The following is a 16,678-nucleotide window of genomic DNA, read 5'->3' on the forward strand; positions in this document are numbered from 1 at the left end:
ACAACTCAGTCAGAGGATCTGCCTTCATCTGCATCAACTGAGTGGCCAACTCATCTCTTTGACACCCAACTTGGTCCAATTCCCAAAAAAATAGATGCCTCCCAAACATGTGCCATTACGATATTCTACTATAACCCTCTCCTTCCACTTTAGGATCAGAAAAGACCTAATGATGTCAGTCAGACTATATGATTTATTTCAGTTTTAACCCTCTCTAGTTTGTCTTGCAACCAACAATCAATATTTGCTGCCACACAATAAGTGAAGAATTATGTTTTATGATAACTTGCCTAAAAACTTTGAATTGACAGAAGCATAAAAATACCCCCCAATAATTCTGTATGTATGTATGAATTAAATAATAAAAGACCTATCCTGAAACTTCCTAAGTCTGACTAAATTCTTGTCAGCAAAAATGGGAAAGCAAAGTATGCAACTAGATGCTTTTTATTCTCAGAGAGTGACTAGAACTTGAGAAATGTAGCCCTACTTCCTTAAGACTAGCAATCTAAAAAAAGCTGGATGATTTGTTCCAGCCTTTCTAAATAAGACTGCACTTTTTAAGATTCATTATGCCACTAGACACTTGAAGAAGTAACCAAGAACAAAGTTTACCTATGTGCTTTTAAGAAACACCTGAGTTTTATCTACAGATCAATAAGTATTCACTGAGCATACATTCTTACACATATAGTTTTGCCATTACTAGTACAACTTCCAGAGGACCTGCCCATGGCCTTTTTTTCTGACCAGCTATGCCATTAGCTACCAAGGACACAAAAGAATTAGGTCACTTGTGGTTGTCAGAATCATGCAACACCATGATCCAAAAGTTCATATGCTGGGGAGAAATGCTGAATGTGCTTTTCCTCTGATATTTGAAAATATATTAGAAATATTTTATATGATCACACCTGTAAACACTTTCTCATGACTGCACCATGCCGAACTTTGTATTTCATAATTCATCAGGATAACAAATCCAATTTAAACCCCAGACTTGCTTTTGTAGGTCTAGTAAGAGTGTTAGACAACTATATAAAGCCAAGTCAAAGAAGTGATTAATCGGAATAGCCACTGAACACATATGAAGAATTATTGCACATATCTGTTATCCAGTGCCTGGTATCATTTAAGTTCATGGGTAGACTGTCTCAAACTGTAAAACACAGGACATATTTCATAGTAAGTTGCATACTTGTGTATTCAGTAAATAAGGAAATTTTGTAAATGACTGAGCAAAGACTTTCAAAGCCACTTCCCCAGTGATTTGTGGACACTACTTAGAACTGAAAGTATACATTTGTATATTTACTAAATACAACTGCTCTGTAAAGACGGTCTGAAATTCCGTAGGGGTGCAGGGGTGGTAATAGACATGCAGCTTTTCCCTTTTGTGAAGCAAACAGTTCTTTTTTGTTGTTGTTGTTTTGTTTTTTGGTACTGGGGATGGAGCCCAGGGGCATTCTACCTCCAAACTACACACCCAGGCCGATTTTTTGTTCTTTTATTTTGAAACAGGGTCTCACTGAGTTGCAAAGGGCTACACTAAATAGCTGAGGCTGTCTGTGAACCACAATCCTCCTGCCTCAGCCTCACAAATGTTAGGATTACAAGCGTGCACCACTATACTCCGCCTTTAAACAGTTCTTAGTGGAGGTGAATGAAAATAATTCATAACCTTCCCATGAGTTATTGCAAAGACTTCAGATAGATATAACCACCATATAGATGGCTCCAATTTATAAATTGTTCCAATTCATACAGAAACTGAAGTAAATGCACAGGAAGCTGTCTACTTGTGTGTGGATTTGTGCCCACCAGATAACTCAGAGATTTAAATACCAAGCCCAGCACTCAGGGGTGTTGTCTGGATCTGTGATGTTCCAGAGGAGATACTGGGTTCACAAACCAATGAATAGATTTTGAAGTGATACAACTGCAGTATTACAAGAAAAAAAATGCCTCCTACTCCTTTCAAATATTAAAAGCAAAAATTAGTCGGCTTATGTCTGAGCAGCACGTAATGATGAAAACTGCCATAAAATCTCAGAACTGGAACATGATCTAGTTAATGCAATCCTTTGTATAATAGCTAAAGTCCCTCTACCACATCTTTACCTAGCTTTTAAAACTAAGTTTAGTTACTCCCATGATGGAACTCACTGTCTTAGAAATCTTAGTTGATCTGTGTTACTTTTGATTACTTTAAATTTTTTTCTTACATAATTTCAAAAATCTCTTGCTAAGTATTTCATCCATTTTTGTTCTTTAAGGGGTTTTGTTTTTATTTTTGCAGTGGTAGAGATGGAACCCAGGGCTTCATGTATGCGAGGCAAGTGCTCTGCCACTGAGCTACCTCTTCAGCCCATTCCTATCCAATTTGTTTTGGGAGCCTACACGGAACCCTAATTCCTCTCCCACATTACAGACTTTGAGTCCTTGCCAGAGTACTCTCAACTTTCCAGACATCTACCTATCTAATTGTCTTCAGCCCCATCAATCATTTTTCATGTTGCCTTCCCTATCCATATACCTATTGAATCCTAGCCTACAATTGCACCAAAACTAAGTGACCTAAAGCTGAAAACATTAAAAGTTATATGAAAATGAGAGTCCTAACTCAAAGATTATTCCTGAGGATCAAATAAAAAACAAAGAAAGCTCTCTAGAAACGTAAAAGAGTAGTGTAGAAGAATGAGGAGCGTGTTCATATGGGTCAGAAAACCTCAGTTGGAATGAGGTCCAGACCACCATGTCCTTAGCAAAAATCTCTTCAACAGATAATTCAAAATAAGTTTTTGACAAGAACTTATATCTAGTTATATATTTCAATCATCTGTTTTTCTGAAAACAACTCTCTACCATGTTGGACCTATTTATGTGCCCCAATAACATCCAAACTCAAACTCTGTAAACTCAATGCGTTTTCGTTTGGAAGAGATATGAATGATCCATGGATCATCAATGACCATCCTCTGACACTGTCCACTTTGTGCTATTCTTTGAAAAAAATGATTGTAACAATTCTCTTAATTCTCACCCCTCATAATCCTTCAGAGTCTCTTTCTTGAATTTAGATTTTAAATCCAAATTCTTTCATTATTAGCCCAAGTGATTCTCTATCCTCATCTCTCCATTCTCTCCTCACTCCACACTCAGAGCACCACAGTTAGCACAGATTAAGCCACCTGGTCCCTTTTGGCCCTGGACTTTGTGCTCTTTGTACTCAGGCTCTACTGTCAGTATTCTACCTCATTTACATTCAGCTTTTTCTTATTATTTGAACTTTTGCACAGACATTCATTCCCTGCTCCCGAGTATATTGCCTGAACCACCAAAGTGGTTTGAGTCTCCTGTTTCTGTCATAGTGCTTTTCCCTATATTGAAATTTTGTATTTTTATTCCTCCCTCACTGGATAGAAGTCAGTTCCTTGAGAATATGTATATTTTATTCATCTTTAAAAATTTTTTTACTGGAGGCTGAACTCAGGGGTATTCTACCTCGAGCTACACTCCAAGCACTATTTTATTTTTTATTTTGAGACACGGTCTTGCTAAGTTGTTGAGGCTAGTCTTGAACCTGCAATTCTTCTGTCTCAGCCTCCCAAGTATTGGGATTACAAGTGGGCACCACTAGGCCTGGCTTATTTTATTTATCTTGAGACACTTGGTAACTAGCACAGTGCTTTACATGTATTAGGTACTCGATTTATGTTCAATGAATAAAATGATTAATATACATATAGAGGGGACACAAATATATAAAGAATAGCCATTCACTGAACCAGCAAATGAGACCAGTCTTGCCTAACCCACATCAAAATTCAGGATAAATTCAGAGTCAATAAAGCATCTTTTAAATAGTTGAAGGTAAAATCTATATCCTATCTTTCTACCCATTCCTATGTCTAGGACTGCTATCATTTGCAAATAATTCTTACATATTCACATATTCAATGTAATTTAATCGTTAATGCCATTACAAGATCACATTACTCAACTGGGATTTGATGCAACAACCTCAGTATGTCCAAATGTATAATATGAAGAGTCCCTGATATCGAGAACCTCTTCTATCATTTAACTACTAGTTACTAGTTGCCAGAAAGTCCTCCTAAACAGTCTAAACTGCAGGTCCCTTTCCTACTTTGTCATCATCATTGAAAGTGAATCACTATTTTTACACATTGTTGTCATTATTATCTACATTGTCATTTGGAAATAGCCAATTGATCCAGAAATAATATAGATTTTAGAGTAAGACAAGCCGGGTTTTACATCCTAGCTAATGGCACACAGCAGCTTGGTGACATTGGACAAATTTCTTAATCTCTCTGAGGTAATTTCCTCATGTATACAGATACTAATAATTTCTTAAGTCATTCTTAAGTTATAAAATTTAGATGAAGGAATATAAAAACATTTATAGATTTTTAAATGTCAACTACAATTTTTGCTATTATTCTTGTTTGGCCAGTTTAAGAATAGCAAAGAATGTTTCTCAACTACTTTCTACACCAGAATATGACAGGTGTATTTAATAAGTATTCCTTTAAAAATTACTGACAAATGCACATTAGCTTATTAAAGGCTCCAAGAAGTCGTGCTGTGGAAAGAGCTGTTTAACCTATCATTTTCCCAATTCACTGGAACATGGAACACACTTCCATACCTTGTGGAATACCAAACACAGTAAGAGAGCAGGACACGCTGCTCTTATGCCATATTTTTCTCATGTAATTCTTACAGTGGAGACTCAGAAACAAAACCCAAAAGTACAAGAACAGTAGAAGTACTCCCCACTCTACATCTACTGGCTTACTCTTTGCAATGTCATATTCCCTAGAAAACAATTTAAATATGGAAGTATATACATAAGAGAAATTGTAATAGTACAGTTCATGAATTCTGAAGGAAAAAGACATTTATTTACAATTGATCATGAGTATGAGGGTTAAATTATGTCCTCACTGGGCATTTGTGATTCCCATTGGCTGAACATCCTCAGTAATTTCTGAAATCATGAAAAGAATAACAGAGGAACGTGCTTTCTAATTCATTTGCAGGAAGCACAGACCCTTTATCATAATTGCTCTTTTTACATGGTAGCAAAAGTTCACTTTATTATTTCAAATGGCTCTTTCTCAGCAGCACCTCCTGTGACTTTAAAAGCTGCTATTAATTTCCCATTAGTAAACTTTAATTAAAATGAATATGTATCATTGCTGTTAGCAGTTGCATTTGTAATACATGTATAAATACATGCAAATCTTGTCCAAAATGTTTCAGATGGCTTATTTCTGCACACATAAACTCTTTGATGTTATTTCAAAAGACTTTATCTATAGAGAGCTTTTAGAATCTAGTCCTTCCCTAAAATAACTAGAATTTAAATGGAAATACAATTAACAGTTACCAACCTAGCTAAAATATATTTTATTGACACCAGAAAGTAGCATGTTAAAACATGAATAATTATCTCTGAGCTTTGAGCCACTCAGTAATTTGTATTTCTGCAATATTTGAATAGAACACATTTGCAAAGGAAAGTTAGAAGGAGGTGGAGACATGCTTCTAATTTAAGAAAACCTAGCAGTCTAATTTATTAGCCTATGCCTAATAAATTAATTCGAGATGAGTCATCATTCCACCATCTTATTATCAAAAAATGTATTTATCCCCAAAAGTTCCAATCCTATTTTCAACACTCAGAGAAACTGGAACATAGAAGAATGCATCAAATGTTAAACTCCATAAGCATTCATATCCCTTCAAAATTTCTATACTATGTAAAATGTTTTCTTATAACAATATTCTTAGAGAAAATGAGGCCGATTGGTCTTAGGTCATGCTTCCAAGTGGTGACCCTGACATCCCCCAAATGGGTAACCAGAATCCAAGAACAATTAAATTAGATGACAAGTCAGACTTCTACGTTAAGCACATCATTCTGAAAATGTTGTCTAACATCTTATAATATATATATATATATATATATATATATATATATATATAATAGAAATACCTTCACCCAGATGATCCTGTGCTTTTAGAATAAACTTCAAAATTTCTAATGAGAATACTACAGAACTTAATTAAAAAAAAAGAAGCCACATGTTTCTCCACAGGTAACTTAATGCATTTGTATAAAGAACCATGATTTTATTTGTGCATTCAACCTTACTCTTCCATTCCTATTTCCCTTGATAGCTATTTGGTAAAGACTACTGAACTAGTGGGTATGGTCTCACTGAGATATTTTTAGGTTTTTATCTTTTCCTAATTAATTCTCACTTCCTTTAAATTATTTGCTGAGACAGTTAAGCATTAATTTTCAATCAGTAAAATGTTTGGATTAGAGGGTATTGTAAATACAATATAAAATCACTTCTTCACCAAGTTTGATATCAGGGTTTTTATAAAGTGTCAATCCGTATGAAATATGCATAGTTTTTCAATTAATAGAATTGTAAAGTATTTCCATTACTGACATATACCTAGAAACTTTAAAGGTGATTAAAAGAAAGTGATTTCCAAATCTTGCATAAAGTTTAAAGAAACTAACAAATGGAATGGTAAGCTTCATTTACCACATCATCAGATTAAAAATGCTGGTCATCTGCATCCCAGGCACTAAATAATTTCCATCATTAAATTAAGCATTCTAGTTCTCCCTTGCCATTCATTGGAAACAGAGCTATCATATTTAACTGACATTCCTAATGTTCCTTTGAGTTCAAAATATGGAGGTTTCCAACACCAATCTATCTGATTGCATGACATATATCATTTTTTCCCCAGGAAGTATCTGCTTAAAAATGTATCACAATCTGAAAGATCACTGTCCATGACAACTCTTATCCTGCTAACAGAGCACTGGTCCCAGGATAGGTGCTGAAATCATTATACTGTTCCCAGATGAAAAACACTGTTTTTCCCTATGAACTGTTTTCCCCTATGTGTGTTATTTCCACAAGGGACACCTTGGTGTCCCTTGGCTTACAATATATTTTATCACAAAAATAACTACAAATGAAATTGAAAAACAGCACTGGCATAACAGAGTGTAGTCCCATCTTGGTGCACTTTCTAGGAAGTCTCCACATGTTACTCATACTAAGGATTTACTTAGTCATTTTAAAACTAAAAAAGCCCTGGAGTTTAGTGTCTATATACTTACATATACATATACTTACATATACATAAATTTTGAAGATGCTAAGCAGTGCTTCCAGAAGTTACTAAACCATATAAAATTCAAAAGAATTTGTTCCTGAATATTCTATTTTTTTATATTCTGAAGTCCCTGCACTGACTGTTAGATTGATAATGTTTCTTTGACCAACAAATTAAGCCTTATATCCCAGTTTGAGTGGAAGTGATATCTGTAAAGAGACTTGGTAGATTAGACACCAAGTAGCAAATCAAGTCAATGAAGATGCGAGTATGATTAAAGCTTATACGATGCACCAACCCTCTCCCAAGGGTTTTCAGCTATATGAAAATATAGACTAGAGGAAAGTTTTTCTATTGAAAGATCATCAAGGCATACCATATAAGTAAGTCTGAGTCCCTTTAAGAAGTATACTTACTCTGCTTGGAAGTATATCTATACCACACGCACGTGTGTGTGTGCGTGTGTGTGTGCGTGTGTGTGTGTGCGCGCGCGCGCGCGCGTGCGCACATATACTATATACATATATGACAGAGAAGTTAAGTACATACTAAGTATAATACTTTTTCAGCAGTGATAATTAAAATGCGTACTTTGAATAACAAGAACTCCCATTCAAGCAGAACTGGTCATTTTTTCCAAAGAACAAAGAAACCATCCCAAATTGTAACATTTACCTCAAATTCACTATAAGAAATATATTTTAGAAGACCCAGCCGGAATACTCTCCTACTCACTGAAACAACATCACTGAAAACGGGGAGGGGGAGGGTTGCAGCTTGTGGAGAGAAGCAAGGGAGGCCGTGGGAAGGCAGAGGGAGAGGTGACCAGAACCACTTTGCTGCCCTTCCTCGGTGTCTCACTGTCCTCCCACCCTAGGCTGAAATCCAAAAATTTGAAGATACAAACCCCAATTAAAATAAAATAATAAAACACCAAAACTGAAAGAGTATGGCTAGGGTCACTATCGCAGCAACCATGAACGATTTCCGTGCAGAAGCCAAGCAGTGGGGATGTGGTAGCGGCAGCAGATCTCCCTGTCCCCCACCCCTGATACGGTACCTCCAGATCTGCCCGAGCTGCAAGATGTGGATGAGTGACTGCAGGAGCCAGATGCAGAAGGAGCAGGACGCAGACCTGTGCTTGCCGCCAGCCCGGGCGGCCCCGCTGCTGCCGCCGCCGCTGCTGGCGGCGGGGACGTTGCTCTTGCTGGCGTTGGACGCCTGCCTCTGCGGCGTGGAGGGGCGAGCCTCGCCTTCCGCGGCTGCAGCCGCGCCGCCAGCCACCGTCTTGCACTCGGCTCCGGGCGGCGGGCAGGTGGCGGCGGCGGCCGCGGCGCTGTCCTCGGTGCTGAAATCGTGGACGAACCAGCGGAAGCTGAACACCTGCACCGAGAGCGAGCCGAGGACCACGAAGAAGAGCGTGAGCCCGAACCACCAGCGCTGGCCGCGCATGTAGTAGTCCACCGCGAGCCAGATGTCGGTGCCCACGTCCGCGAAGTAGACGGCCACGGCGGCCAGGATCCACAGGCAGTCCCACAGCGAGTAGCGCCGCTGCTCCCTGCCCAGGCGCAGGCACAGCGCCGCCGAGCCCGCCCCGCCGCCCGGGCCGCCCGCGGCGCCGCCCGGGGCCCCCGCGCCCCCCGCGCAGCAGCAGCAGCAGCGCGAGCAGCCGCCGCCGTCCGGGCAGCAGCCGCCCCCGGCCGCCTCCTCGTCCTCGGCCTCGGGTCCCGACGGCAAGCCGGGGGCCAGCGCCTGCACCGAGCCCGAGTGGTCCGAGTTCTGCAGCGGGGTGAACGCCACGTCGCTGCCCTTCTTCATTTTCAGCCTCCCGTCTGACTTAGCGGCCATGATGCCTCCGAGCCGGAGGAGAGCCCTCCTTTATCTGACACCTTTCCCCTGTCTCCTCCTCCCGCCACCTCCTCGCCGCGCCCGGCTTCCCTCCCGGCGGGCGCTCGCCCGCCCTCCTCCCGCCGGGCTGGGCGCGGGGCCGGGCTAGCGGCGCGCGGGGGGCCGGCTGCAGCGCCGCCTGGCTGCCTGCGCCGCGCCCGGCTCCTCCGGGCGCCCCGCGCGCGCCCCTGCCCGCCGCCCGCGCTCCTCGCCCGCCCGGCCCCGCCGCCCGAGCCGCCGCCAGCAGCGCGAGCAGCAGCGGCCGCCGCGGAGCTCCTCGGCCCTGCACATTCCTCGCCGCCCCTCGCGCGCTCCTCCTCCCGCCGCCTCTCCTCCACCAGCTGACTCCGAGGGAGAGGATGACCTCATCCCTTCCCTTCCAGCTGCCGCCGCTCCCACCCCGGCTCGGGAGGGGCGAGGGAGGCGGAGGAGGGCCCGAAGGAGGGGCCGGGCCGGGCGGCGCGGGGCGCGGGGCGCGGGGCAGGGGCGGGTCTGGCCGGCCTCGAGGCCCGGGAGCCAGACCGAGGGGCTCGGGGGAGACAGTCGGAGGCCCGGGCTCGCGGGGTTTCGGAGGATGCTGGATGGATTTGGCCACACTTGGGGAAAGGCGGGAGCGCGTGGAGCGGAGGTCCAGCCGCTGCCAAGGACGGAGAGCGGGCATGGCGGGCGTGGCAGCGGCGAGCGGCTGGGAGGCGCCAGCTTCTTTGTATTAGACTCCGAGCCCTGGCACCTGGAGGAGGGCTGCGTGTGCGCCTGGCACTGGCGAGGGGGGGAAAAGAAGGGATTTAACTCGGACGCTCGTCCGCCGAATGCTGTCGGCTTCAGTAGGCACCCCAGGCTTTGCAAACGCAGGGAGGGAAAGGGTGTGGAGCTGGACCTCTAGGGCTGCGGAGGGTGGGCGGTGCCAAGATGACCCGAGCCCGAGCGCTCCGGGAAAGGAACAGACCGCCCCAGGGCTCGGGCTTCTCCCGCGGGTCTGAAGCCCAGATTCTGAAAAGTGAGATGGCACTGGAGCCCTCTGGAGCCCAGACCCACACCGCCCCGTTGGAGCCTCTAGCGGGCTTGCTCTTGGAGGCTGGGAACCGGCAGAGCCGGAGGAGCGGCTGCCAGGCAGGTGGGATACGCAGCACCCCTGGTGGCAAATCTGAAGCGCCGCTGGATAGAGGGGAGCGGTTGGCAGCAACGGGAGAAACCGTACAGACCCCGCCCCTGGCCAGAGTGGCGGTGTGGAGAGCTGGCGCCACCTCCCCTACTTCAAAAGTAGTTACCTTCTCTTAAAGCTAGCCTGCATACAAGCTGTGTGGTCTCACAACCCCATAAATGACTTGAATAAACTTAATCTGTGATAGGAGAGGCTCACCAAATTAGATATTAGAATGATACATAATTCGGTACTTAAAGATTCTTAAACTCTAAACAAAATAGAGGATCTTCCACTTTTTTTTTTTTTTTTTTTTTTTGAATAAGAAAACCTGGGCTTGGGTTTGTCCCACTTAAGTTTCACAGACTCAAGGGAGATAAAGGCAATACTTAGCTTATGCTGTGACGCACATACATTAAGACCAGTGGAAGGGAGGCCACCCCAGTGCCCCAGGCAGAGTCTTCTTGTAGCTGTGGGCAGACCACTACAATCCCCAGGACTTAGCTCCTTCTCTGTGATGAGCCCCAGGGAGTCAGAGCTAGAGCATTGTGCTGTTTTTAATTAGTAGCATTTTGCATAAGTGCATACATTTCCCTGCTTGGAGCAATGACCACTGCACAAAGCAGCTGTTTTAGCACCAACCTTAAGAATGAAGAATTTTTCTCACCCTCTGAACACATTGCCCTTTAATCATCACAACTGGTGCCCAGAACCCTGCCTTCTGTAGCCTCCACCTGACACTTGGTAGGAGGGTGCTGGGCCGCAGAGCCCATGAAGGATTGCATGGCACATATGGAGGCAGATGCAGTGTTCCTAGCAAAAGGCAGGACAACTCACTGGTGAAGGGGTAAAACAGTACTAAGAAGATACTTATAATGTCAAGCAAAAGGGTATATTTTAAAATTCAACTTTAAAACTGGTCCCTCTTAGAGTAAGATTTTTTTTTTTTTGAAAACCACCCTATTTCTACTTTTCTAGAGTCCAGGTCTAATATTCTATCTCCAGAGCATAGCCAGGGATGGTGTTTCTTGTCAAACCATCAGGGAGAGGACTGATCTCTTAGGTAACTGGCTCCGCAGAGATAGAGTGTACCCTAGGTCAAATGTAATGCTTTAAGTTGCACCAGGCTTAGAAAAGCTCTGCAAAGCAGCTGGAGTGCTGCGATCTGCAGCCCACTGAAGGTTCCCTTGGAGACCAGGATGCTTCTTAATGGACTGTATCCTCCCTCTCCACCCAACACAAAACCTGCACAGACTATTTGCTCAATAAATATTAGTAGAGCAAATGCATGAATTTATAGAAAGAACATTCCATGGCAGGAAGGATGTTACATTCTGTGCTAACAAATGTTCCCATGGAAACATGTGAATTAGGAGACTTTTCCTGTTAGCATCTAAAAAGAAACAAATAGTAAGGGTTTAAAGTTGGTCTGACCCATCTCTGGAAAGCAATGGCTATCCATAGTTAGTGAAAGAAGTACACAGGTAGAAGGTCAGGGGGTATTTTTTTCCACCCATACTTTGCTAATTACTGGCCCCATGATCCTGGCAAATTACTTAATACATAGGATTAATATGAGGATTAGATGAGATCATGCATATTGTTGGCTCTGCATGTAATATTGTTCTCAAGAGTCTCTAATCCCATAAATCTACTAATCACATCTCAGAATGTGGATACTACTATTGCGTGTTCTATCATAATCGCTGTGCCTGTCAAGGCAGATGGGAATAAGTGCTCAGAGCTCAAACTTTGGATTCAGATAAAGAGATTCTTGGACATGTTATTTAACCTTTTTGCCTCTTATGTTCATCTTTTGTAAAACAGAGATGATAATGATCTCTAGAATTCAGTCATGTTGCCAGGAATAAATGAGAAGATTAATGAACATACTTCAACACCATGTCCAGTGCACTCGATATGCAATACTGTTAATATTCTTTCCATTTCTCCCAGCTGTCTCATGTCTTCTGACTTGATTCTAAACCTGATTTCCCAAACTTGTTTGTAATCCCTTTTCAGAAAATAAATCTACTTTCTTCAAACAAATAGAGTTGCTGTAACAAATTTGCATTCTTTCCTGTATTTATATTTATTCTGGTGCCTGACCTGGGGTAGTATAATCTGCTAGGAGATCTGTACTCTAAAACTTTCTGTTTTGGCTAGTCAACTCCTTCTGAAATTAGAATCCTCAGAACTAAGTCACTGGACCACTTGCCTCAGAACCAGTAACTATTTAATACAGCGTCCTAATCTATCACAATTGTGATCTCCGATGATCTTCACACTGTCTCAGAGATTAATTGCCATTGTCATAACCTGACCCTTATCATTACTCATTAGCTTTGAAATATCATTTCTTTACACCCCAGTCTCAGATAAACCCAACCTCTGTAATTAACAGATTCTGTCAAGTACCCTTGGAACTAGATTTTACTTCATTTTTGTTCTTCTTAGCTACTTCAGGCTCTTGCTTTTCTTCTTGGATAGTGTAAATTCCATGCTCAATCACTTTTGCACCCTGAAACACATCTTCATCTCTGAAGTCCCTTTTGCTTGGCAAAAGCACACCACACCCTCCTTAAACCCCGCTCTTAGCCTTTTCTGGGCCTGAGCCTGTGCTGAAGTCATAGCAGGAGAAAGGACATGGCTATAGCAACTTTGCTCCTTTTAGGTCCTTGACCAACCTGAAGTGTGTGCTAAGGCTACGCAGCAATCACACCCACCATTTTGTACAAAATTCCACTGATTATATATTCAACGCTTATGTTAATAGCAAAGTAACATAATCTGGCCTGCGTTTAAAGCATCATCCTAACTGCTATGTTTGTGGTAGGAAAGCAAGGGTGAAACAGAACGGGAGTAAGTACTCAAGAATCCAGTGAGAGGTCATGTGAACCAAATGAGCATGAGATTGAAATGGCCCAGAACCTTTTCTTTGAAGTCCATCCAAAAATCTATCAAAGCTTAGATATTTACTTAAAATATTGACCATAACTCTGGAAAGTTTATGGGTCTTTAGTTCCAGTCATTTTAAACTAGTGCAAAACTACCATCTGTTAGTGTGCCAAGAATACTACAGTGATACATGCATACACATGTTTATAGCAGCACAATTTACAATAGCCAGATGATGAAACTGTCCTAGGTATCTAGAAACAGATGACTGGATAAAGAAAATGTGGTATATACACAAAATAAAACTTTGTTTAGCCATAAAGAAAAGCAAAATATCTCATTTGCAGAAAAATATTGAATAAAAAGTTTATATCCAAGAGGAAATAAAATTAGATTGTGCTGTGTGTTTTTCGAGTATAATTGTCTATTAATATGACATATTTGTGAAGGAAGTCAAGTAGATATCCTACCACCATTAAGAAAAGATTCAAGCCAGGTATGGTGGCCCATGCTTGTAATCCCAGCATTTGGGAGGCTGAAATAGCCTCAGCTACTTAGTGAGGCCCTTTGCAACTCAGTGAGACCCTGTTTCAAATTAAAGAATAAAAAATAGGGCTGTGGGTATAGCTTGGAGGTATAATGCCCCTGGGTTCCATTCCCAGGACCTCAAAGAAAAAAAAAGTCAAGCTGGTGGGGTCCTCTATGCTGGTTATTCTTGTACTTTGGAGGCTGAGACAGGAGGATTTCAGGTTTGTGGTTAGTCTCTGAAATCTGATAAGGTCCTCAAGCAACTTAGTGAGGCCACTGTTTCAGAACAAAAAATAAAATAGGGGTGGGGTAGCTTGGAAGTAGAATGCCTCTGGCTTTAGCTTCTAGGAAGGAAAGAGAAAGAAAGAAAAAAAAGAAAGAAAGAAAGAAAGAAAAGTGAGGGAGGGAGGGAGGAAGGGAGGAAAATAAGATTAAGAAAGAACAACAAAAAGGAAAAGTATAAAAATCATACTTTGGAAGTTTGAATGATTGTCCAATATCAATGCTCTTAGGAGATAAACGAAAGATGCAATGTTTTTCCCCAAAACACTATAGAGATTCTTAAGGCACTTAAAAATAAGAATGACATGACTGATTTTGTGTTTTAGAGTGACCATTCTGGTAATCATGAAGAATTAAAGGGAGACCTTGGATAAAACTCCTGTGATTTATGATATTCCACTAATCTTCCAAGTATTCTCTGTGCTCAGCATATGACATTGTGTCTGGCATATTAACAGGCATTTGATAAATATTCTGGGAGATTTCCCAGACAAATGGTCTGGAGCTCATCTGAGGATCAATACAACTATCACTGTGGCTTTTGAAATGCTTAAGTTCTGCAAGAATAAAGGCTACTGAAATAAAGAATATGAACAAAATGGCTTTAAAACAAAATTTAGAGTAGTGCTGGGGAGCTCCAAGTTTAGAAGTAAGGTAAGGAAGGAACAGATGAGTGCTTAGAGATGCAAGTACCAAATGGTTTGTGAAAGATAACAGGTGATTTAATTACCCCAATATTTTAATTTTCAAACTAGAATAGCAACATAAACTAAATGAATAAAAAGAATATTTAGACTTTAAGGACTAAATGAAGTATCTGCAAATCTGGGAAACACAAATTTAGATTTGATGTAAGAAAGAAAGAATGAAAGAGGAAAAGAAAGAAAAGGGAAAGAAAGAAAGAAAGAAAGAAAGAAAGAAAGAAAGAAAGAAAGAAAAAGAAAGGAAGGTTTTTTAATACACTTCAGAATAGTCTCCAACTGGTAAGTGCATGTTGTTTTTGAACTATGTTAGAAAGTGAGTCATTTAAGTCTTAAAATGCATTTTCCATAAGAACAAAATGATAAATGGTGATTAAGTCCCAGAGTCAGCCAATGAAAACTTGTTCAACTCTGACAGCTGAAATATATGTTTGCAAAAGAAAAGCACAAAATATACTGTTTCCATACCAACATTTAGACAAAAATTTAAAATACTATAAGATTGAATAACAAAGAGTTGTATTTATATTAGATGCTGGTCCTTGAGATGAAAGTTGGAGAATTAAAAAAATATATAAGCCCCTTCAAAAGAAGGAACATAGTTCTTCTCTCTGATTCCATCCTATGTGTCACTGAACTTAGTCACATGCTGCCAAAGAACAGTGTGGGGAGGAGGTTGGGAAGGGGATTTTGTAGAAAGAAACCTGCAAATATTCCCTCTGCCTATGATCAAGGTCACTACAACAGTGAGAAATCATGTGGATAACTGGTGTCCACAGACAAGGTGGAATGAAAATACTTCACCTCTGTTATCTTTCAAACTCTATAGGCCCGGTCCAAACATGAGAAAAACTAAAAAGAAATGTAAAGTGAGAGATATTCTACTAAACACCTGTCCAGTCCTCAAAAATTTCAAGGTTGCCAAAACAGAGGAAGACAGAGAAACTGTCGCAGCAAAGATAAGCCTAAGAAACCATGATGGTCAAATACAATATGGTGTTTTATATGGGATACTGTGGCAGACATATGGAAAACCTACTTAGCAGATAAAGCAGTGCTGTCTTAATAAACCTATAACTTAGTTAATGGTAATATATATACTTTCATTGGTGCGTTGTAACTATACACCATGGTGAGGCGAGGTTCCAAGTGTTACAAACACACATGCACACAGTACTTGATGTGATTCCCTCTGGATCTTACTCCACTTCCCGCTTCTCCCTCCCTAGACATGTTAGTAAGCTTGGTTTTCTTAGTTATGACAGATGGACCGTACTAATGTTGAACATTGATAGTGACCAAAACTGAGTGGGGTGTATAGGCAATCTCAGCACCCTCTTTCTAATTTTTCTGAAAGTCTAAGCTATTGCAAAATTAAGTTTGTTTACAAATTATAAATATTGATATGTTGAAAGGATTAATAAAATATAGTGAGATAAAAACAAGATTGGTCAAAAAAAAGAAAACAAAATATTGTCAATATCATATATGAAAGAGAAGACACCATTTTGAATTCTATTGGAATTAGAAGGATAGTAAAGCATAGAATGAACATAAGGTCCAATAATCAGTCTTGGACACTTATTCTGAAGAAATAAAAGTTCATGTTCACTTCAAAATGAGTAGTTATGTCCACTATCGGTGGTAATATCTCCTTTTCATCTTGTCTTTGCAATTTAAATTGATTTTCTCTTTTTTTGGTCAAGTTGGTTGCTTAAATATATAGTTAATTTTTTGAGAAAAAATTAATTTTTTGGTTTTGTTGATTTTCTGTATTTATTGTTCTCTACTGATTTCTGCTCTGATTTTAAAAAATTCTTCTTCTATTGGCTTTGGGGTTAGACTGTTTCTGTTTTTTCAGAGCTTTGAGTTGTGTCATTTGGTTATTTATTTGGTGATTTTTTCTCCTCCTCCTCCTCCTCCTCCTCCTCCTCCTCCTCCTCCTCCTCCTCCTCCTCCTCCTCATTCTGCAGTATTGGGGATGAAACCTAGGGACACTCTCACTCTACCTCCAAGCTACACCCAGCCCTATTTTTTTTTCTTTACTTTGAGTCAGGGTCTC

At 41.1% G+C, this 16,678-nt stretch overlaps 1 protein-coding gene across 1 annotated transcript in view; it reads right to left on the reverse strand.

Moving 5' to 3' along the window:
- Positions 1 to 9,027, reverse strand: part of XKR4 (XK related 4) — a gene marked incomplete at both ends in the record, with an annotated part of 465,072 nt that extends 456,045 nt beyond the window's left edge. Inside the window, one exon of the mRNA XM_080693968.1 lies at positions 8,240 to 9,027. Coding sequence (XP_080550094.1) covers positions 8,240 to 9,027 — 788 coding nt within the window. The remainder of the gene's footprint in view (positions 1 to 8,239) is intronic.
- Between the last annotated feature and the right edge of the window lie 7,651 nt (positions 9,028 to 16,678).

This window comes from Muscardinus avellanarius (assembly GCF_963383645.1).
Source record: "Muscardinus avellanarius genome assembly, chromosome: 4".
In the NCBI taxonomy this organism is placed as follows: Eukaryota; Metazoa; Chordata; class Mammalia; order Rodentia; family Gliridae; genus Muscardinus; species Muscardinus avellanarius.